The 22,244-nt window shown below is 44.6% G+C and overlaps 1 protein-coding gene across 3 annotated transcripts in view; it reads left to right on the forward strand.

Moving 5' to 3' along the window:
* Positions 1–17,325: 17,325 nt before the first annotated feature.
* The window catches only part of LOC118514652, a 32,773-nt gene continuing 27,854 nt past the window's right edge, over positions 17,326–22,244 (forward strand). For all 3 annotated transcript variants that reach the window (XM_036061684.1, XM_036061683.1, XM_036061682.1), the window contains exons 1-2: positions 17,326–17,587; positions 18,923–20,266. In XM_036061684.1, coding sequence (XP_035917577.1) covers positions 17,341–17,587; positions 18,923–20,266 — 1,591 coding nt within the window. In that variant the 5' untranslated portion in view covers positions 17,326–17,340. The remainder of the gene's footprint in view (positions 17,588–18,922; positions 20,267–22,244) is intronic.

The following is a 22,244-nucleotide window of genomic DNA, read 5'->3' on the forward strand; positions in this document are numbered from 1 at the left end:
CACACACACACACACAAAAGAGGGATAGTAGGACAAATTGATTTTCTAACAACTGATTCCGACCAAATCCCCAGCCAGCAGCAGCTCCAGTTAGTCGAGAAGCGCACCCCGGTACAGTGGATTTGTTGTATGCACACGTAGAATCGTTGGCATTGGAATGCCGGGCAGATTTAGACGTGGAGATAGGGAGCATGTTGTACCGTATGCTGCTGTACTCCATGTGCATGTCGAATACCAGATTTAAGCGAGCACAAGATGTCGGGTATGATAAAACTCTTATGATGGCATAAAAGCCGGGCAGCTGTTTTGGCAGCGTCTCAACGGTGACACCACACGGCACATTCGGAATGTCTCTGCATACGACGCTGGTGGTGGACCAAAAGCCGAAAATAATGCATCTCATCAGCTGCATGATGAGCAGCTCTCCGGCGGTATGTTGCTTTCAGATTTTTAAGGCACAAAAAAAAACTTCAAATTGCACTCTCCGCTTTGAGTATGTTTCCTGTGCTCTGTGCTGCTGGTGTGAATTTGCTACGAACTACTCATTTGCTCAGGGGACATCAAAAAGGGAGTTCCGTACCACTGCCGGGTTCTCTCGTCTATGCCTGGGGAAGTTCGCCTGGATAGTTTTCATTTATATATATATATAGCCCCTAATTTACTGTGCTTGCTTGGCTGACCATGATACGGGCCAGATAAGCAATATGTGCACCAGGAATAAAAGAAACCCCCGTACGGAGAGATGCTGCCCACGAATGATGCGCAGCTCTCGGGGAGATCTGGAGAAGAAATTTTCAAATAGAACCTTTTTTTTTTCTTCTCACATTCAGCCCATGGAATTGGGACGAAGCTGCTGCACCTGTGGTGCATCCGTTCCAAGCTAGGCTTTAAGAGGGCTGTACTGTGGACGTGTAGTAGGGACTGGTAGATAGACAATGCTGTCGCCACCGGGTGGTCAGTACGTCTCCTGAAATAGCCAACTACCTATCCCCAACCCATCCTTCGCCCTATCCTATTTAGTATCTTAATTTTTCTCCACTCAAGCCCTGCACATACTTGCAACGGCCGGCAAGTGGGAAGGTATGTAGTTCGGGTTGGAGTAGCAGCCTAGTGAGGATGAAAGGGCTTGGTCTATTTATAAGCACGGATCGTTTTATCTGTCTCCTAGCAGCAGCCCCAGCCCGAGAGTCCCGGGGTGTAATATTACCCCGGTCAGCTTGAAGGCCGTAGCAGAAATCCCACAAAAACCACAAAGCACCTACCCACCTACATCGAAACTTTTGCAAAAAAAAGGGCAACAACAACAACGTTGAAAAAACTGGAGCAACAACCAGAATGTTCTTCTGCTGCTGCTGCTGCTGCTGCTGCTCGTCCGACGGTCTGCTATTGACAATACAAGCGCGCCCCACCCGTGAGACGTGGGTGTACTTTGGGTCTTCGTGATATTTTAGACTGACGAAACGATTACAGTTCCTCTCTTCAGCGCTCAGTGCTTCAGACCAGGTTTGGGGCACTCTGGCTCTCCACTTCTTCTATCCCTCTGCAAGGACTGGAAGTTTTATGTGATGATGTTATGACCAGTGAGATGACACTGCACATAATCGTGTGTAGCAGTAGTAGCACCGGACACACCGGGGGGTGGAAGGAATGGTTTTGTCCGTGTATTCTTCCCCTGTGCTATTGTGTTTTGTCTTGGTACGAAAACTATCACCACATGGAATTCATACAGCGCTGGGTGATATGGTGTTTGGCCAGAGCTACCAAAGCTTTGTTTACGAGTAAAGTTTTACTTTCAGAGCGCATCTTGTTCTTTTTTTTCTGTATGGATGATACCAAGATCATACATTTTGGGAATCATCTCCATACGGAGTGTGAGGAATAACAGATGTAAATGTAAAGTTGGAGATGTTGGAATGTTGTTGTTTTACCCTGCTCGATTGTTTTCGTAGATGTAGCAAAACATTCCTTTTGTTTGGTGCCGCCGCTATCCCCAGAGAACTTTGTCGGCCATTTCTGGATTTCCCTTAACTTGGTTTTTGAAGTCACAGCATGATGAGTCCTGAATGATAGAATTGTTGATCGGACTCATCAAACAGCAGTGTTTCATTTGATATGAGAAAATGAGCAGCATTTAAGATAAATGGAGCGGATCATCCAACATCCAGATACATTTCTTATTGCCATCTCTTATGGTACAAATGCTTCACAATCTGTACAGGGTGAATTAAACCTTGGAATGATACCCGTTTTCTGAAGAACATCTTTGAACTTGATAAAAGGTCTTCTCCAAGAAGGAGATAATTGCCCTTAAAGAATAAAATGTCCATTCTATCCCCCACAAATAATTATATTAAAAATTTTACGATCAACAATTCATGCCAAACTTCTTTCTATAAAACGAAATTGCCATTGCCCTCCCCCACGGGCACCCGCGCTCGTCCGCTTCATTTGCACCTCATTTCTGGTGAATTAATAATTAAGCACATTAATCTGACGTTTACGAAGCCGGTGAAGGACAGGGCGAAAGTCCCTTGCCGCTCTCGACGGCCCATCCAAAGTGTGACCATCTCAATCTCATTGTCACCGAAATCATTTTCCCAGCGTCAAGCATCACGAGCCACACTTCGACCAGATTTCGACCGCGTCCCGTCCGATGGAAAGTTGCACCATTGCCACCACTCGCGCGATGTGCCGTTTTATCGTTCCATTATTATCGCAAAGTTTGGTCGTGTCCTGGTCGCCGCCAAAGAACGGACGCCACAGCAGCAGGGACTGATGAAAGACTTGATTTGTTGGAGAGTTTGCGCCTTCCGATTGCGCCAATTTCGGTCGGTGTCAGCTGTCTGATTTTGTGGATGAGGGGGTTTGCAGTGCAGAGGAGGTAGGAGGGTGCGTCCGGGAATACTTTAAAACAGGGATTAGACTTTTGCAGTTTGGTTCAAGTTTTTGGGGGCAAAACTTTGCAAAATTGGTCCACCGACAGGATCTCGAAAAGATGGCGAATGGTCAATTTCGTCTGGATATTGGTGGTGGTGGTGCTGTGATGGCGGGAGCTTATTATTAATCGCACGTCAAGCACGGTAAAGTTGGCTTATCGGTCTGGGGGTTCTGGCTGTCGCTGTGTCTTCCTTTTTGCCGAATCAATTAATCAGAACATCAGGGGCTCATTTCGTAGCCTTTTCAAGTGGTACTTGTATGGCCAATCGAACAGAGGACGGTGTACGGTTGGTGCATAAATTACACCGAGCAAAAGAGGGTGAAGGGGGGGGAGGTAGTGGTAAATCGAAACGGGTTAAGATTGACGTCACTTTTGGCACCGGGAAGCGACCCGAGATTTCCCACCGAGAAAACATTGGGTATCGGAAAAAAGACGGATATGGGTGGTGGTGGCGATTAATTATTCGTTTTGTACCGTCCATCAGAAATAGCGCACATCCCAACATCCGAGCGAGACATCGGTCGGTCTTTTTTTTCGTTCTATTTTCTTCATTGATCTGCATGCAGACACTCGTTGTCCCATGTCAATATGGTAGCTATTGCACTATCGGGCGAACGTGGTCAAAAATATTAAAAAAAAAAAACAGTTTATTGGAATATCGTTTCGTATTATTTTTTAATTTTATTAATAAACCTGAAGTTGAGTTTTTTATTCAACTAAACATCTTTTAAACAATTCGCTTTAAAAAAAATCCATTCGGATTAAAATATTCATTGATGGAGGCGCCCAGTACTTTATCAAAGTAAAGCAAAAAAATAATGAATTTTGTTCCAAATGATAGGTAATAATATCTGAAAGCAAAGTTAATATCCATTTCTGATTGTTTCCGTGGAAATAAATCACTAGCTAGTCCCATATCAAATAAAATAAAAATATTTCAAAGAGCCCTCTGAAAGTCAAAATTTAAAAAAAGGTTTGATTTAAGAAATGCCAATGCCTCACTAAATTATCTTTGACCGCAATTTTATAGATCTCATCCCAGAGTGCATTGGCGCTGTAAGCAGACGGAGATGTGATGCACTTGCCAAACTGCAGCTAAAATCTTACACCACTGCAGCATAGCAAACAACATCTTCTTCTGGCTGTTGGTCCGTCCCGCCGTCCCTTGGTTCACGTGGTCTCCCCTTTGCGGACAGGCAAAATGTACGTCAATAATGTCGGGATTTTCGTATGTCCATTTCAATCTTCGGCTTAGATCGATTTATCCCGCAGAGCGCTTTCGAGAATCGCGTACCCTTCGGCAGAAGGTGTGAACACCTGAGCGTTGTGGTTCGAAATCGTATCGAAAAAATCTTTCCCGGGGCATATATACACACACACGCACGCATGCACGCACAGGACGGAATCACACAGTCACGGTGTTGCAACACGCGAGTACACAAACGATACATTTTGTTATCCCACTGGCGAGGTTCAATTTTTCTAGGAAAATATTTTCCCACATGGAAAACTGCTTAAAGTAAGGATAAACACCAGCCCGTGCTCCCATGACCATTGAGGCCTCCCATCTATGATTGAATCTCGCAAACCGTTGACGCTAAGCAGATCAAACACTGGGGCTGTTGTGGGTTTGTGTTTGGGTGTGTGTGTGTTGCACACGTGTACGTGTTTATGTCAGGTGTGTTGAGTAAAGCGAAGAAGCGGGGCACAGAGAAAAGGGAAAAGAAAATGTGCCGGAAAAATTTCAAGGTTCGGTGAAAAATTTACCCCCACGGTAATCAAATTGTCAGTTAGCGTGCCGACGTGACACGTTTATTGACTCTCCGGAGCAGCACACGCTGCTTACATTTTCCTGTGTCTGTGTGTTTTCCTCCTAAAGCCGGGAGAGCTCCCACAGCGATTATCATTACGCACGATCCTACCGTTAAAACGGGTGGTCCTCACCCAAAACCCCAAAGCCCGCCCGCTGGGATTAACCGACTTCCAGCTTCCCGCTTTTCTTTTGTGGAGATTTTAAACAGATTTTAGCTTTTGTACGAGTTTTCTTTCTCCACACACACACACACTCGAGCCCCGATTATGGAGCGGCCGGTTTCCTGCTGCTGGTGGTTTTTACAAACAGACACACGCACGTACAGGACGTGCCCAAGCGGTGGAAGATCTATTCGCGTCTCGTTTTCCGACGGAGTTATTTCGTGGATTTTGGTTTCTAAAACCAGCAAACAACAAGATCCAAACCGCGCGTTACGGTTCCTCGTACCCCAAAGCATTCTCTAACCCTTGACGCCCAAGTTTGACTCCCGCCAGTCCCGGGACGGTAGGATCGTAACGTACTTCGGTACTTTGGCATAAACATCGTGGGGGAAAATATATGTACATAATTCTTGTAAACATCAGCATACATCAGCAAGACAAGCGGTGTCCGCCGCTTCCCACCCCCTCCAGTCCCGCGGGGAGGGATGGGGGGAGGGGGGACCCTGCTGTGATCGAACTCGGGAGACGAAAAAAGAAGTAACATTTAACGATCGCTGTAAAATATTATGCAAACAAAATTGAAACATCTCGTTCGGTTTGGTGGGGTGTAGGACGTGGTAGGCTGGGGAGTGGTGGCGCTCGAAAACACGAGCCTAAGTGAGTTGGTGCGCGTCATCGCGGTATGCAGATGTACTCATCATCATTAATGCATCGTGCAAAGTGCATCCAATCAAGCAAGACTCGCATTATGGGCGATCAATCGGGGAGGTTTTGCCTTGTGCCTGCATGCATACAGACATTTATGATGCATTACAAACTGGCACAAGGTTGATATGAGTGGTTTGAATTTGTAGTTGAAGAACAAAATGTATCAGTATGCTGATTGTGAGTTATTTATATGAAACTGAAAACGCAATGGTACTATCGTTATATCACGATCCTCTGAGATGTTTTTGCTTTGTTATCACTTTGGTGGGACCAGCTAAAAATAATATATTATGAGCTGTCTACAAATTGGTCGTGAGAGGATCTGCCTTTTTGTTTTCAATGTGAATCGTTCTAAAAAAAAATCATTAAATAATATTTATTCAGTTTTTTAATAGAATAACACGATGGGAGTAATATAAAATCGTTTAACATGAGCTTCAATTACATCTGTTAGAATCTTTTCAGTGATATTCTTATTTGAATATCCGGTGGGACTAACACGAAGTGTTTTATTATGATCCACCGTGATATTTTTCTCGGCAGGTTTTCTACTGTCACTATGCTGATTATATTGATGAATCTAGTCCAGTTTTATATCTTACTTTTTATCAATTTTGTGGCTAATATCTATCCTATGAACTTACAAAAAAAAAACCAGCACGTGAATCATCTGCTTTCATATTTCAATTATTTATCAATATTCTACTGTTCATCATGCATTATGATATTGTTTAAAAAAAAATCGCTCACACGACGCTGTATTACCGCTGATCAATTTAGAAAATGTCCAGAAACACCCAAAGCATGCCAATTTTTCAGCCCATCCATTTATAGACTAGACCCCGGGCCGTGATTGAATTATCTAATTCTATCGATTGATTCCATCGTCGGGTCGTCCCCATGCCGCCTAGCCTCGAACACGAAACCGAACAGAAATATGACTTCAATCGTGTTCTCGTAGTCTTAGCTTCTTCCGATGGATATCAAAATGAAAAGTGACATCGCTTTTTCCTAAGAGGGTTCTATTAACGAACGTTAGTCTTTTTCTCTCGAAGGCTATGGCTTCTGCAAATCCCATGGGAAGACCATCGACATGCACGATTGCTGTATGGTACTGTGTATGCATCTGCAGTTCGAATTTCGCGCATCATGCGGATGCAATTTTCCGCATCGGTTTGATAAAAGCGAGAATTTGGCTTTTTCGTCCAGCCGTGCAAGCGCAATACCCCCTCCCACCCTGTCGCGCACCAAGGAATGGCACATTTTGCACAAGATTGTTTTGTACCGTGTGCGGTGGTGCCCACGTGTGTGTGGTGGTGGAGTGTGCGCCTTATTATTATAACGTTTGTGGTCTCTATTGATTTGTGCTTTCCGTGTGCGGGAATGGGGACAAAATTGCTCAATTTACCATTGGACGAAGGATGTTTTTTTTTCATCCGCGCCCCATACCTTGGTGGAGCTCTTACCGGTGTATTTGTGTGCATAGTAGGTATTGGTGTCAGCGCGACAGTGACGAAAACGGGGCCTTGCATCAAAAATCGGGTTTTCAACCATCGGAAAAGAGGACACAACAGCTACCTGTTTTTTCGTTCGTATTGGAGCAATTTTTATACGGACTTTTACTAAGCCCAAAATCCGCTACGTTTAGATTTCGCCACCATTTTGTTGCTCCCCAGAGACACGACGCCTGGCCGTCTGGTGTAGCTTCACTTTTATGACGTTGCTGGTCAATTTGTTTGCAAGCGCCAGCAGTACGGTGGATGTGGACAGTTTGTCGTGCGGATTGCATACGATACGGGGTAGGTGAGGTCTCGCGGTCTCTATATTGGAACATCATTGGCCCCGAACAGCGCGTCAGCTGACACCAGACGGAAGATATTATTTTTCTTCTGCTGTCGTTAGCTCGGGCTGCTGCTGCCGTTGTTGTACTACCACAAACCATTTATAAAGTGTCCACGACACGAGCACGCGTTACCTCGACATCGTTTTTTTTTTTTTGTGTGTCCCACCCAATCTCCAGCATCTCCTGCAGACTTACATTGCGACTAGAGGTCTAGGATTTTGAAATGTTTTTAATTATTTATCCATCGCCCGCAAACGAACTTTGTGGGACGTTGGAGGGTTTTTTTTTGTTTGTTTCAGCACTGCTACTGGCTGGGTGTTGTATTTTGAGATGAGTTTTGACCCGAATTCTTCGCCGTCTGCATTCCAGTCGAAAGACACGCGGAACCTATTAATCTCGTGTTCGGATGTTTTTTGTCCCGCTTTTTGTTGTTGGTCTAAGAGTCGTCTCACCCCACACGTAACAAAAAAGGAAACCGAAAGGGCTTGAACTAATTTTGAAGTGATGACGTAAAGCTACAGTTGGAGGAGATACGGTTCGGTTACTTTTTGAAGCCATACACACACACACACATAACGGCACACGGAATATCCGATAATCAAAGCACGACAATTATGAAAATGAAGGTCCTGATGAGGTGCAGTCGCTAAAAATACCCTGTTTTTGCAGTGCACGTGAGAGAAGGGTTGTTCTATTTTAGCATTAATGCCCGCGCCACGCTTTACGCGTGGCTCCCGCTGCTTAACAATACACTTTCCCACACTCCCTCTCGGCAGTGTCTGTGCTTTTGTCAGCCGAATTGTGGCTGGCGTGTGACATTCGAAACGTCAGTTGAAGGGTTTTTCCCTTGCAACTCCACACGGCCCTCGCTTCCCCGGCACACGCTTCCCAAATGTTCGAGGTCAACGGTGTGACGATGAAGGTGGATCCGCGAGCAATCGGAAAATCGCGCCCGAGAGAAAGTGAGAGATAACGAGTGTGAGCGAGAGAGAGAGAGATAGTGAACGAACAAAAAGATTACCACTTCCGGTTGTGTGCGCTATAAATGTATGTGGTCTGACTCGAGATGCAAGGCGTGCTGTAAAAACTGGGAGCCTGTTGTGATTAAACCTATGATGCCGTACCGTTTTACTCTACACATCAGTAAAACGGGGGCTCGCTCGCCCGCTGTACCAAGGGAATGTGTGCGTGTTTTTTTGTTTGTTCCTATTCATCCCTTCTCTTCAATGCATTCTCCCTTTAGGAGTTAGAGGCACGGTTTTCCTTTTCCCTCAACGATGACGTCACCGGTTTGTGGTGGCTTTTATAGGGGTTTTGCGCGTGGGTGTTGGTGAATGCGGGAGGACTTTTCTGTGTCACTACGACTACGATTCTATGCGAGGCAATGTGGAGCGAATGGGGTGCCCCATTGTAAGCCTTATCGGCGTGTGGTGTGCTGCCTTGTTGCTGCCACGGCTCTCACACAAACAGTCGCGACCCCACAGGAAACAGGCACGCGGGGATACGGATAGCTGAGCGCGTATTGCAGTATTGGCGAGAGTCTGTGAAAATACTCAATGTGTGTGTGTGTTGGGTAGAGAATTAGCGATAGCGTGGGAAAATGAGATCCGAGCAAGAGAGAAGCGCAAGCGCCCTTGCTACCCTGCCAACAGTGGAAGTTTTCCTTTTCTAACCAAACCATTTCCCACCTGAGCCGGATGCTCTAGTGCTGTTTTGCTAGAGCAGCAGCAGTCAAGAGAGACCACTCAAATGGAGGTTCGGAATGAACCGGTTTTAAGGACTCTCTGTGCTAACGCTACTGCCAGCAGCTGGTGGCCGCTTCATCGCACACAGGTATTCGGCCCCGGGATGATGTAACAGATCACACACAGCGTGCGCGCTGAGATACTAAACATCTCCGTCCTATATGGCGCGGGACACTCACCGCTCACCGCCAGTCGATCGGGCTGAGTGACTGGTGTAGGGAAAACCCTCTGTTTTTCCAAAACCCGGACATCAAATGAACCCAGACAGACCGACTGTGCGGTAGGCAGACGAGCATATCATCGGTCGGGTCTCTCCCGTCGCTTGTGACCGACCACGCGGCTGAAAACCCCATGCTGTCGCTGTGTTTGCGCGCGCGATCACCGACGAAACTCACCTGTCATGTGACGGGCGAATATGTTTGGTTACGCTACGTACCGTACTCTGGGACTGGCAAAAATTCCACAATATCTCTCGGACCACGCGCCCCCTTTTGGAATGGGAAATTAATGTCGCGTTCAGCAGTTCCAGACAGTGGTCGTCGAAGGGGGGGGGGGCAAAAAACAGACGCCTAAAGGGACGGCGGCGCACTAATATGTGTGTTAAAGCGACAGTTAGTGTATCCACATGACACACCGGTCCTATCCTTCCTCTCCCAGGAGTCACCGGTGATTGACCGAGTTAGATCGACCAACTCCGAGACAGTTTTACATGCGTGTGTGTGTGTGTGTGGATGTGAAGACAGCGACTTCAGTCTGTTGCTTGCCTTTTGTCCCACTAGATTTGTTAACCGGACCGATCTTTTTTTGGGGTCGGCCTCGAAACCGATGCTCTAAATCTGCCCAGTTATTGCACTGCCAAGACACCGGCCTACCACTATCCCTCGGCGATCGTGTTGCGTACCCGCCTGCCTGCCTGTTTGCTCACACAACAACAGGAGAAGCATGTAGGACAACAACACCGCACCGGTGTGCTTCAAAGTGTACGGCTGTCGAATATATTTATAACCGTGATATAAGTTCGTTTCGGACGTTTTGTCTCAGATTTCTCGGTTCCGTCGTCCGGCACGACGTGTGGCTGGTTCACTCTTTGATGATGTTGATGACGGGTGGGGTCACATTAGTCCACCGTTCACCGCTCCTAGCGCTTAGGAATTGTGTTTTGTGACCAGCGATATCCGTAGGTGGAGGTGGAAATTGTATTCATGCGATTAATCAAATGCAACTGTCAACTGTTACGCGATCGAGGTACGGAGACAGATTTCGGTAACAACAAGTCTATTTTTACTCACCATAACGGGGGATGTTGGAGAATTTGTTGTTTTCAGTTTAGTAATATATTTATTGAAGTTTTATCTACATTGAATTTTTAATTGTAAATTTTAGTTTTTTTTACTTCGGTTATTAAAAAATTTGAATAACCATGCCAGAAAAAAATGTAACAATTTCCTAACACGGAACCTCTAGCTTTTGTTAGACCTTTATGCACTTTCAAAGGAGTGTCCCGAATAGATCGATCGGTATGTCTAGTGATCCACAACACCATAGGGTCGTGGATCAAATCTAGAACCGGTTGAGAATGAAATTTCTATATGATTTTTCTGCAGTGGTGATCAACTTCATTAGCAAGTCTACACTACTACTATCCTCCTCCATTGCTATTTCCTAATTGCTCTCTGGAACTAATATTAATGCCGTTTCTTAATTATTCCTCGTGCAATAATCCATCCTTTTTTCTACTTCTAATTATTTATCAATTTCCGTCATAATTATCAGATTCTGATCTTACAGCAAAACTACCTTTATTGAAATTAAATTCCAGTGGTCAATGATACCGGGGCGCTCCTTTCTATCACAAGTCATATACGTGCGTTCGTATGTATCTCGCTGCTCCGAGAGAGGTCTTCTCGGTGGGAAGCGTTACCCTTATATTCCGGAGACTGCAATTAATTACTGCTATAATTAAATTGTGTGCAGTTTGAACACATTCCCCTGCACAGGCCAGGGTTTCATTTCTTCCGTCTCCAAGCGGCAGCGGCATGGAAACGCACACACAGCCAAGCGAACGACCACCGTTCGTTCGGTGCGCAGAATATGCCGGGAACCGATTGCCCCGCAACGTTTGTTGAAGGTGCAGAGGTCAATCAATATCCGACTATCGACGGGGAGTCCTGCCGCTTTATCCTTATTTACGGTGGCCCATGTGACGAAGAGAGAAACCTTTTGTTGCTGACTTGAGGCTTACGCACATACACACACACACACACAGCATGTGTGATAGCCTGCACGCAATCGTATCGATTTTGCGCTGTTGTTCCACGGAACGCGCGCGCGTCCGTTGGTTAACATGATTTTCCACCATTAGCACCGTTTTTCGGACGCGCGCTGTCAAAGTGTGTGTGACTGCCGAATGGGATGGATTGATATGACATAATGTTGGAATTTTAATGAAATTGTTACCATTGTTGAGCTCTGCCTGCTGTGAGAGCAGGGATCGTGAAGGGTCAAAGGTCGTGGGTTCGTAACTCAAACGTCGCGCGATGTTGATGCGATTTCGTTTGTTCTTATCTAAATGTGGGTACGATTTTTCTTCAGAAAAGCCTTATCTTAACCTTTTCCAATAAAGTTAGCGTTCCTTCCTCAAGGAAAAATTACGCCAGGCTATTAAAGCCAGGCAGCGAAAAGTTTACCAGCCAGCGGCAGATGCCGTCCTAAGTAGATCGTCGTCGAAAAGGAAATTATGTAACAGTGTAACGATCCGGCGGCGTGCGTTTTGCGCCGCGCGTCCACTGAGGTTGGGTGAAAGAGTTTATTTTTGTTTCACTCAACCGCTGCTTTGTCTGGTGGACAGCGCAATAATATGCAGCGAGCGCACTTAAAAAATGGGCACACCAGAGGGGTGGAAGAGAACGGGATGGAACGGAAGGAAAAACCCCCGCAGCCGAGGTCTTTATGAGAAGATAAAGAACGATCGAATGACCATTCCCCGGTATAACTGTGTACATCCAGTTTTTTGCGTTCGTTTCTTTCGGCACCACAGTTCAGCGGAGGTCTAGTGTGTTTGGGTGGAAAATTGTGGGAAAAATAGTGGGCAAAGCAATCAGAGAGGCACTCCGCTTTGCGCGGCTAAAAAGCGGGAGGAGGAAAACCAGAAGGAGTGTGTGTGTGTGTGTGTGTGTATGCGGGACGAACAACGAATCCGCCGGACCATTTATCGCCCAGGGCCATCTGGCATTTTGTTTCGATCGATTATTTAGCGTTATTCAGTGGGCCACGACCGCTTCTCGACCGTCCAGCGGGAGGGAGAACGGGGAAAGTCGAGGGTAAGGATGCCGGAAAGGAGGTCGGTTCTATTAAGCATTGAAATGGTGTGCGCCGCTCGGAGGTCCGTTCCCTTCCTTGCTTACTTTTAGCCCACCAAACCAACCGTAGTCGAGTTTCAGCGTGTTGTGCCTTCATCTACAATCAACCGATCGGAACGAGTTTTCGCACGTTGTACGATCGTAAAGCGGAAGGGGGTTTGTAGCGGAAGGTCATTAGAAGGAGCAGGAGGCAAAAACAAGCCGAAAAAAATCCTAAAAAATAAATCGTTCTCCATCGGCCGAGGGTCAATAATCGCCGCGAATGATTGGATTTTGGGATAAAAAGCGTGCATTAAAAAAAAAATACCCCGGGATGCCCTAACCAGGCCAGGCCAATGCAATCGAGGCCGCCGACCAGAACGCCAATCTGCCAAATTAACCAGACGAAACCGAATCGTCTTTCGCATCCGGACCATGTATCCCTGCGTCTCAAGCGTGTTTGATGCGGTGTGCGAGAAGTTCGAAACTTGAGCTATATTTATTTTGTTGGCGCTTGTGCGAATGCAGTGTTTATAAAACAATTATCGCGGAAAAGCTAATGGGCAGAGTGGGGTGGCAGGAGGAGGTTTCGTGGTAGCTGAAGCGAACGAATCGATCGATCGAAAGATTTCAAAACGACAACACAATCTCTATTACAAACACGCACACATGCACACACACGAATGTACCATCTTGATTAGTCGCCTTTTTGGTAAACAGTTTCGGAATATATGATGCACAGTCATCCATTTTTGCTGGGGTGTGCTATGTGTGTGTGGTTTGTTGATTTTTCGCAAACGGGGTTTGCTTATTTCAGTACACAAAATACTGATTTCTTTACTACCTTATTGACGTACTAGATTATAATTCTTCAAACCTCTGAGTTACAGGGGTTTCCATGTGAATGGTGAAAATTAGAGTCTTTAAAATTAAAAAAAAATTAAGACAATACTCAAATATTAATCCTTTTAGATTACAGAAACCTTGAGTCATTACACTTCATTACTCTCTAAAAAATTTCCATTTTTTTTTTGTTTAATCAAAGAACTTTAAAACGGTAAGGCTGATATTCTAGGAGAAAATCAATGAAACCCCGTATTATTTTATTTCATACTGTAATATGGCGGCTAATTTTAAATAATTCTTACGATCTCGCAGAACCTCAGTTAAGTTAGAAAAAGAAAATTATTCCTGCAAAGATTTGCATTTAAATGGTTCCTTTTGGAGTTATTGTATGCGCCTGAAAACCCCTGTAAATGCGTACAGCGAGGACAAAGTTTATATCCAGCTGACGAGGCAACATCACTCAATGGAACACAATTAGCCCAATCTTAAATCTTACAGCTGGGCTGCGCCAACCCCATTCGGTAGGACACCTATGTGGGCAGCAAGCGTTGTTTCCATTTATATCCTTTCCCTCTTTCCTTTCTCGCTCTGCCTATCTCACTCTCTCGTGCCTCTACCCTTATAGCAAACGGTAGTCAACCTACCACACACATCCAACCCCGGTGAATGGATTGAAAATTTAAAATTCAAATTAAGCAACTTTTCTACACCGATTCATCCACGTTGCGTCGTTTGCGTGTGTTCCGACGATGCTTACCCCTCACCGGCGCACGGTGTTGTGGTGTTGTAGTGGAGCGCAAATTAAGGTGTTGTAGAAAATGGGACTCGGAAGGAGAAAAGAAAACAAAACAGCAAGAACGGAATAATTTTCCCTCCATTGTACATAAGCACGAGCACACGAAGGCGAAGAACCACTTCGAAACGTGTCCTATCACGCAAATCAATCTTTAGAAAAAAATGGAGGAAAATGTGATGAATTTAGCTACCACAGGAAGGAAGCCCATGGTTGGAAGCACGAGAACAGCCAACCCGAGTGTCCATCCATCCTAGAATGAGAAGTGTTTAAGATCTGTTTTTCTCCTCATTTTCTGATTCCTTTGAAAAGTTTCGGTTAATGAACAAGCAAAGATGTACTTTTCCTACGAAATTATTTAATAGATCACTCACAACGGACGGGCTGCAAGAGCAGCAGGGATAAGTTTATTTCATTATCCTGTTAACTGTTGCGAGAAAGTTTGACTTGCTCGAGAGTGGATATAGTGTCGACTCTGCTCCTTCCTACATTGCTGCGCGGGGAAATAATCAATCAATTTTTCGTGCTGTTTCCTATTTTGCTGTTCTGTTGCATATTGATGGTTAAATTTCCATAAAACAAACGGACAAAATTCCAATCTCCTTAGCACCTTCCAGCAGCAGCCGCAAGACAGTTCTTACCTTAGCTGTGTATTGCTGCCAAACCGATGGTGTAGAACAACTTTCACAGTAAACTTTTCCCATGCTTAAGCTACCGGCTCTCTTCTCCAATCGGTTTGAATAGTTCGGTGCTAGTTCGGGACGATGTTTGACTGTTTTTCTTCTGTCTATTTCCTTTCCCGCGGTACAATTCTCGACATCATCCGAACCTCTGAACTGCTCCCAACTTTTGTTCGTCGTAATGTGTGGACGTTTTTGAGAACGGAAGTCGGAAAGCGATTGTTCTAAAGGTGAATTTTGATACCCATTCTCGAACCGGTTTCCCGGCATCAGCATCATGTCATCATGGTAAAACAATGGAAGGCCAGACCAGTCCCCGGGTAAAGATTTTGCACATCGATGGAGACGCCTGGTGTTTCACTTGACAACAGCAACATGAATAACATAACGCTACAGAAAAACGGGGGCGTGAAGGCGGACGAGGCTTCTCATCACTTTCCCAATGCTCACACTTGATCGGGTTATCCTATTATCAAAGAATTGCTTACTCACGGTGTTATGTGTCCTTCGGTTTTCACTTGAGAGCGCGCAGCCATGTGATGAGAGATGCGCTTATGAGACTAGGGAGCAAGCATACAAAAAGTAAAAAGAAAAGTAAAAGCGTATGTAAAAAATTGTTCTTTTTTGTGTCTGTTTCCCGAACATTGTTTTCATCGGTTGCATATTCTCCCCTAACCCAGCGGAAGCAAAAGAAAAAAGGGTTTTCTTTTTCCCCACTTGTACATTTTTCTCGTAACCGCACCGCACGGATGTTTGGTTTTGTTGCATTTCGCCGCAGAATATTGGTGACTCGTGAATATGTCAACAACACACGCACACACACAAAACTCACCCCTATGTACGCGGTCTCACATTCTCCAGATACAGACAATAGAAACTGTTTCTGACAGCTTCACATTTATTACAGCGTACCTCAGCATTTCTTGCTTTTCCCGAGATTTCCCGTTCGCGGCAAAAACAAGGTGCCACAGGTCGGATGCTGCACAATCACCGGTTTCGACACCGGTGTTGCTGTTCTGGTGCTTTTTGTCTTTTGCTTTCTTGCCGAGTTAGTTAAAACTTTGCTGGCCCACCGTTTCGAAATAGTTGTGTGCTGGCGTCGTTTTCCCCCGTGCACAGTTTTCCACCAAAACCGTAGGAGATATATAAGGAAGGCGTCTGCTAGGCGTGTAGGCAACCGAAACGGGGGTTAAAGATATGAATTCTCCGTAACCCGCTCCGGGTATGTGTGTACCGGATGCCCTTTTGCCTGACTTTTCGAACGTTACAATTCACCGGAAAAGCGATACGTAAAGAGAAAGGCCCCCTTTCTACCAACCCAACACTTCAATTTCGCGGGAAAGGTGGTAGGGTTGACAAGCACAGGGTAACAGTCATCAGGTACGATAAAAGTTTGTTTCGAGATTGGAGGCTACGAAACGAAGAATGCTTTTGTCGGCTGATGACTTGTGGGAAGGCAAAATATCCTTTCACCGCCAGGCGGCTCTGGGCGTTAAGAACAGGTGGAGTTGGAATTTCTTCAAATGGTACGACGCCTCGTCTGGCCTGTGTTGTTATGTGTGGCCTTGTATTGTTGGTTACATAATTTGCTAACTTCTGCCTACCAGCCTTTCGGTCTGTATGGCTGGCTGTGAACGAAGTGATGGCATCCTGTTGCAAAACCGAGAACAAATAGAACAAATAGTATTTTAGTTTTGGAGTTTTTCTAGGAAAATGTTGGATGCAACGCCAAGACTTTATGGATTCTTAGTGGAAAATATTACTTCACCAAAGTAGAGCTACCTCACTGGCTATTTGCTATGATCAAACCACTATTGCCACATCACGTAAGACTCGCTTCTGGGAGGGTAATTAGTAGAATCGAATTAATATATGCGCTTTCGTGAGGTTGCGAAATATACAAAGTCGAAACGTGGATAAAAATTGGCGTGTTTCATGTTGTCGAAATGCTGTTTCATTCTAGTAGCAATGCTTGACCTGCTCGACCGGGTCGAAACAAAAAATCTAGCTTCATCTCATGGTTCGTGTCATAAGCTCATGTTTCATTAAACCGTCACCACCACGCGCGCTACAATCGTTACTTTGGCTAGAAATATTGCCCCGCATAAGTGCACTAATTGATCAATCGTTTTCATTCTTCCTTTTTTATTGTTTCCTTTTCGTTTTTTCCCAATTCGACGAAAACTCCTGTGTGTATTAACACAGCTCGTGCTGAGTTTATTATTTTTTCCGAGAGCGAGGTTCCGTCTTCTTACTTACTCCGTGTTTGAATTTATAAGAATTGAACACTTCACGCTGGGTGGTTTTAGAAGAAGAAAAAAAATGTTTAGAAAATATTTATTTTGTATAATGTTAAGCTTGTGTCAATCTTAAGCTTGTGATTACTTATATTCTTGCTCTAAAAATTGGCTGCCCAACCATCGTTCGTTTCGCTGGAACAAAAATACAAACCTTCCGAAATGAAAACGACCGGGAATGACCGGGCAAACACCGAATGGGAAAACCACAGGTGCACACAAGCGGGATCTGAACAATCTGTACCAAGTGATCTATTACGGTGACTCGCAGGTCGAGGTCGGCAAACCGTTCTCGATCTCGTGCATCATCAGCATCGCCAACCCGGTCGAGTGGCACAAGGACGGTGAACCGATCCGGAAGCACAGCAACATCCGGCACGGCAAGGATGAGCACAGTTACATCGAAAGTGAGATGGGCATCGCAGGTAATGGTTGTGGAGCAAACACTCATTCACACACACACACACACTCTCAGCCACAAAATACATATTTTTTTCTCACACATAATAAGACTCATCGGGGAAAGTGTACGATAGTAGTGCTGTTGTTAAAATTTAGTGCAAAAACAAAAATCTGGAAAATATTTATGAGTAATGCTGTAAGATTATGCACTAGTGTAGGCTAGCGAATTCAAGGTTATCAGTATCGCTTGTAAATCATCATCCCGCCATTGAGGAAATCGATCGATTCGAAAATATATTTTCAAAATGTTAACTTCATGAAAAATGAAAACCACTGCCACAGCGAAACTGCACAACGACTAATTGAACATATCCGTTAGCTCCCGGTGTCAACGGAACGTGTGTGTGATGGATATCGACCGTCAAATGTCTGCGTAAGAAGCAAGGCACCGGCAAACATACAAAAAAAAACCTTCGCCTTTACCTCCCACGTCCTGTCGAACTCGAATGCGATTCAGCACATTGTTTCGATCCTCCCCCCCCCCCCCCCCCCCCCCCCCCAAAACGGCACTGACCATGTCTAGCTGTCAAAGTTAAAGCAAACATACACAACAACGGCAACCAAAATGAAACGACGACTATCTTGATGAGCAGCGCGTCGAAACGGACCAGGCGTCTCCATTCACACGTTCCGGACGCACGCCGGCCGGCCATGAATTACCGGACCCGGGTTAAAATGGGAAAAAATTGTTCGCCACGTGGCAGTAGTTTATTTTTCTAACTACAAAATTTCGAGTATCGTTGACGCGAAGCTTACAAAGACAGCCAGCAGCACTTAGCTCAGGATGACACGCGGCACACTATTAAGCGGGGATGGGGTTTGAGAGATGATAGACACACGTTGATTTTGAAGCATAAGATGTAAAAAAAAAAAAACAACAACACGGAAACGTAGATGGCATGCTAGTACATGATGGTTCATTATTTTGTTGTCTCTCTAAAGGTGGGATGGGTGTAATAAATAGCTCCAAAGGAAGACATCTTTATAGCAGAAGTTATCTGATATAATTTATTAGATGATAAGCAAACTAGTGTAGAATACATACGAGGGCGTCTTACAATGTTTTCGTTACAAAAAAGAGATCTAAGCTCATCATACTGCTTTGTCTAGCACAATTTTACACTAGGGTTAGGGACTTTAATCACGCGCTAGTCTATCGCCCATTAAGCCTAGCGGCGCCATTTTCATACCGTAGCACTCTGCCCGTTAAAAAAAACAGCAACTCGAATCGAGCAAATTTGATCGAGCATTTCTCTCTTACATATCATCTCGTCACGTACACGCCAACCCCGTGGTAGGAAATCGAGACAAAATTGAAGCATCGATCAGCGTACAACGAGCACTGCCGAAGCATCAGGGCAAGTATCAGTGTAACGCACTGTACAAAAACTACCACCAACTTTACGTCTACCGAAACGGAACGTTACTCGGACATTCCGGTGCACCCGCGCCAGCATCTTCGAGCTCAGGATCGTCCCGAAACGTTGAAAAGCATCACGACGAGATGCAGCTCATGCTGAGCACGGTAAAGTCGACCCTGGTGGCACCACTGTCGGTGGAACATCATCACTTTACAACGGCCGTCGCTCTGGCACCTGGTCCGGCAGTTGTGGACGAAGAATTCCCCGGTGGGCCCTTAGAACGCGAACGAGACCGAGAATCTCCAAAATCTCCCGGCCATAGTTCACACCACCATCGGCAGCAGACGGGTCCGGGACATCGGCACCATACTACGGGTAGCTCTGGGGAGAAGAAACTAGGCTCCCAGCAACACAGCGCCGCTAGTCAAAAGACTACGATAGAGCAGCAGAACACACTGCTACCGGACGAGGTGCTCGAGCAAACGGTGGAAGATTTGGAAGATTACGCTCCCGCGATGCATCCCGATAAGTCAGCACCGCTCGGACGAGGTTCCGCACCGACGACCGGTAAGCTGCCGAAACATTCGACCACTGGCAGAGTTCAACCACCACCACCACTGATGGAAACGCGCGAAGATGACGATGATGATGAGCGGCGGGAGGACACGGAAACACAGGATCTGATTAATCTCGAAACCGGGGTGGGTGCGGAAAACATTGAGGACCTCGTTGAACCGGATACCGAAATCGTTATCGAGAGCAAGGCTATCTCGCTGGAGGACGATAACATCGATCGGTTGATCCAGAACAAAAGCGACATCAACGGTATCATACTGGTGGACAGCTTGGAAGAGATGCGCAAAGCGTCCGGCGAGGATAACACGGCCCTGGTGCCGTTGCAGCCGACCGGTGTCGAATCGGTAATGCGAATCGGCAATAGCTCCACCAGTCACCAAGGTTTTCCGGTGGCCAGCATCGATAGCAGCATTGCCTCGATGGCTGGTGCTTCGACTGCCGTTACAAAGGAGGGCCTTGTGATCCTTACTACCACCACCGCATCCTCGACTATTGCACCACCGCTGGGAGTGGGTGAGCAGGACGGTACGGTTCACCGTGGTCATCATCATCATCATCACGAACATCACACCACTACCACCACCACAACAACAAAAGCGACAACTACTCCAACGGTACCAACAACTACTACCACTGCAAGCATCATCACTACTACCACCACAACAGCGGCGGCTACGGCGGCAACACTCACTACCACTGTGGCCGGTGAGGATACAATAATTTATCTCCCAAATTATTTGGTTTTCATTTGGGCGACAGAAAGAACCATTTTGTTTTTGTTTTTTCTTTTTCCTTGGCTATTGTTTTTATGTTGTGCTCACAAAAGGAAAACAGAAAATTGGAAACAAATTGAAATGTTTTTTCCCCCATTCAGCAAAAATGGTTCTCGTTTACGCAATAGCCAGTTGGGTTTTTAAAATATTTCGTTGTTGTCGTTTTCAGTACGTTGGCAATAATAGTGCGTGCTAGAAGAAAACCGAAAAACAGTTCTTTTACTCTTTCTGCGCTGTGTAATTGCTGCTTGCATTTGTTGTTTTGTGTTCACATTTCTTTCGTCCATTCTACACCGAGCGAGAAGGAGGTAGAAAATGAAATAGACGACACGACGAAAGAATGGAAGCAAAACTATAGGACATTTGTTGGAGAAAACCGTTGCACCCCCGGGCCGAAACTTGCTTGTGCCAAAATTTGTTCGTTACCGTTTGTTCGATAAACGCGTTTAGCAAGAAAAGAATATTTAGTCTAAAAATCGGTTGTTGATTTATTTTACCTGCTAGTTACTTAGCCATCTTTCCCCCTGAGCACACACTGCATGCTGTTATAGGTGGTGTGGTAGCCATTTTGTAAGCGTAACACGTTTCAGAGTTTCCCTTAATAGAGTGTCATCGATTGATAGATTTTTAATTTAAATTATTTACTTAATTTATTTTACTTTTTTTGGGTTAAGTTTATTTGGTCCAACATTAATCAACATTGCTGAATAGCTTTAGCTCTCCCCGATCTGTGTGCGTTTAATGATTATGATGATGATGATGATCTCCCTCGCAAGAAGAGTTCCTATTTTTCCCCCAATTTTTATTCGCTTGGAATGATGTTTAAAGGCTTTTTGTTGTTACCTACGTTGTTTGTTATGCATTCAAATAGCAGCATTTGCGCCCCCCCGTTTTCTTCCCCAAAAACCCTGATTTCCAACTGTTGAAAAGACACACACACATTGCTATAGACACGGATGGTTCGTCATTCATTCAAAATGGTTCATTCTTAATGTGGCTTAAGATGAACCCACGGGTACACTGTACATAACGAGCTGGAAACGAGGTTAATTTGTATTCATCGCAAGCAAATCCTAATTTTTATTTCGAAAAGACTTTTCCACGTTTCTTTTTTTTTTGCTTTCCTTTTTCCACGGCGCGCTCCGAATCATTTCATTAAAATCTTTCAAATGCGGCGCTGTAAAGAAAGCGCACAAATCCCATTTTTTTTGAACGGCTGAATTCCAAATCACGATGCTTTTAAAATCGGTACGGGCTTTATTCGGCGTAATTTGTTTTAATTACGGTTCCTTTATTTGCTACTGCTGTTTGTATTTCCTTCGCACATTCAAATGTGAAAAGTTTCATCTTATGTTTTCAATTTTCTACTTTGACTTTTTTGTGTTACTAGTGCTTAATTTTCTTTTCATACTCTCGTTAATTTTTTTCATAATAAACTCAAATTTTACAGATTTTATAAATTTTTTATCCATTTTTCAATATTTTAATAATTCTTTACATGCTTTTTCATTTTAAAAGTGTGTTATAAGGTTGAAAGCTTATTTAATTTGAAGAGATTTAACAATTGGTTTAACTCATTCATTTTTTACTTCCTAGTTTCATTATTTTGATTTAAATCAATTTTGTTTATATTTTGGTTCCTTATGAGCTTTGCTTATATTATATTTAAATTTAAATAAATAATATCTATTAAGATTTCCTTATTCTTTTAACATTCATATTTTAGTATCTTTATGATGGTTCAAATTTCTCCCTAAAATAGCTAAGATAATTCTTGTACTCTAAGCTGCTGTGCTTGTGTATTATTCAACACACTGCTAAATGTGTAAACTATTTAAACATTGTATTCAGGCTAGTTTACCCTATATGTTTAGCTTTTATTTATTTACAATTAACTAATAGCAAAAATA

Source organism: Anopheles stephensi, chromosome 3, assembly GCF_013141755.1.
Source record: "Anopheles stephensi strain Indian chromosome 3, UCI_ANSTEP_V1.0, whole genome shotgun sequence".
Taxonomy (NCBI): Eukaryota; Metazoa; Arthropoda; class Insecta; order Diptera; family Culicidae; genus Anopheles; species Anopheles stephensi.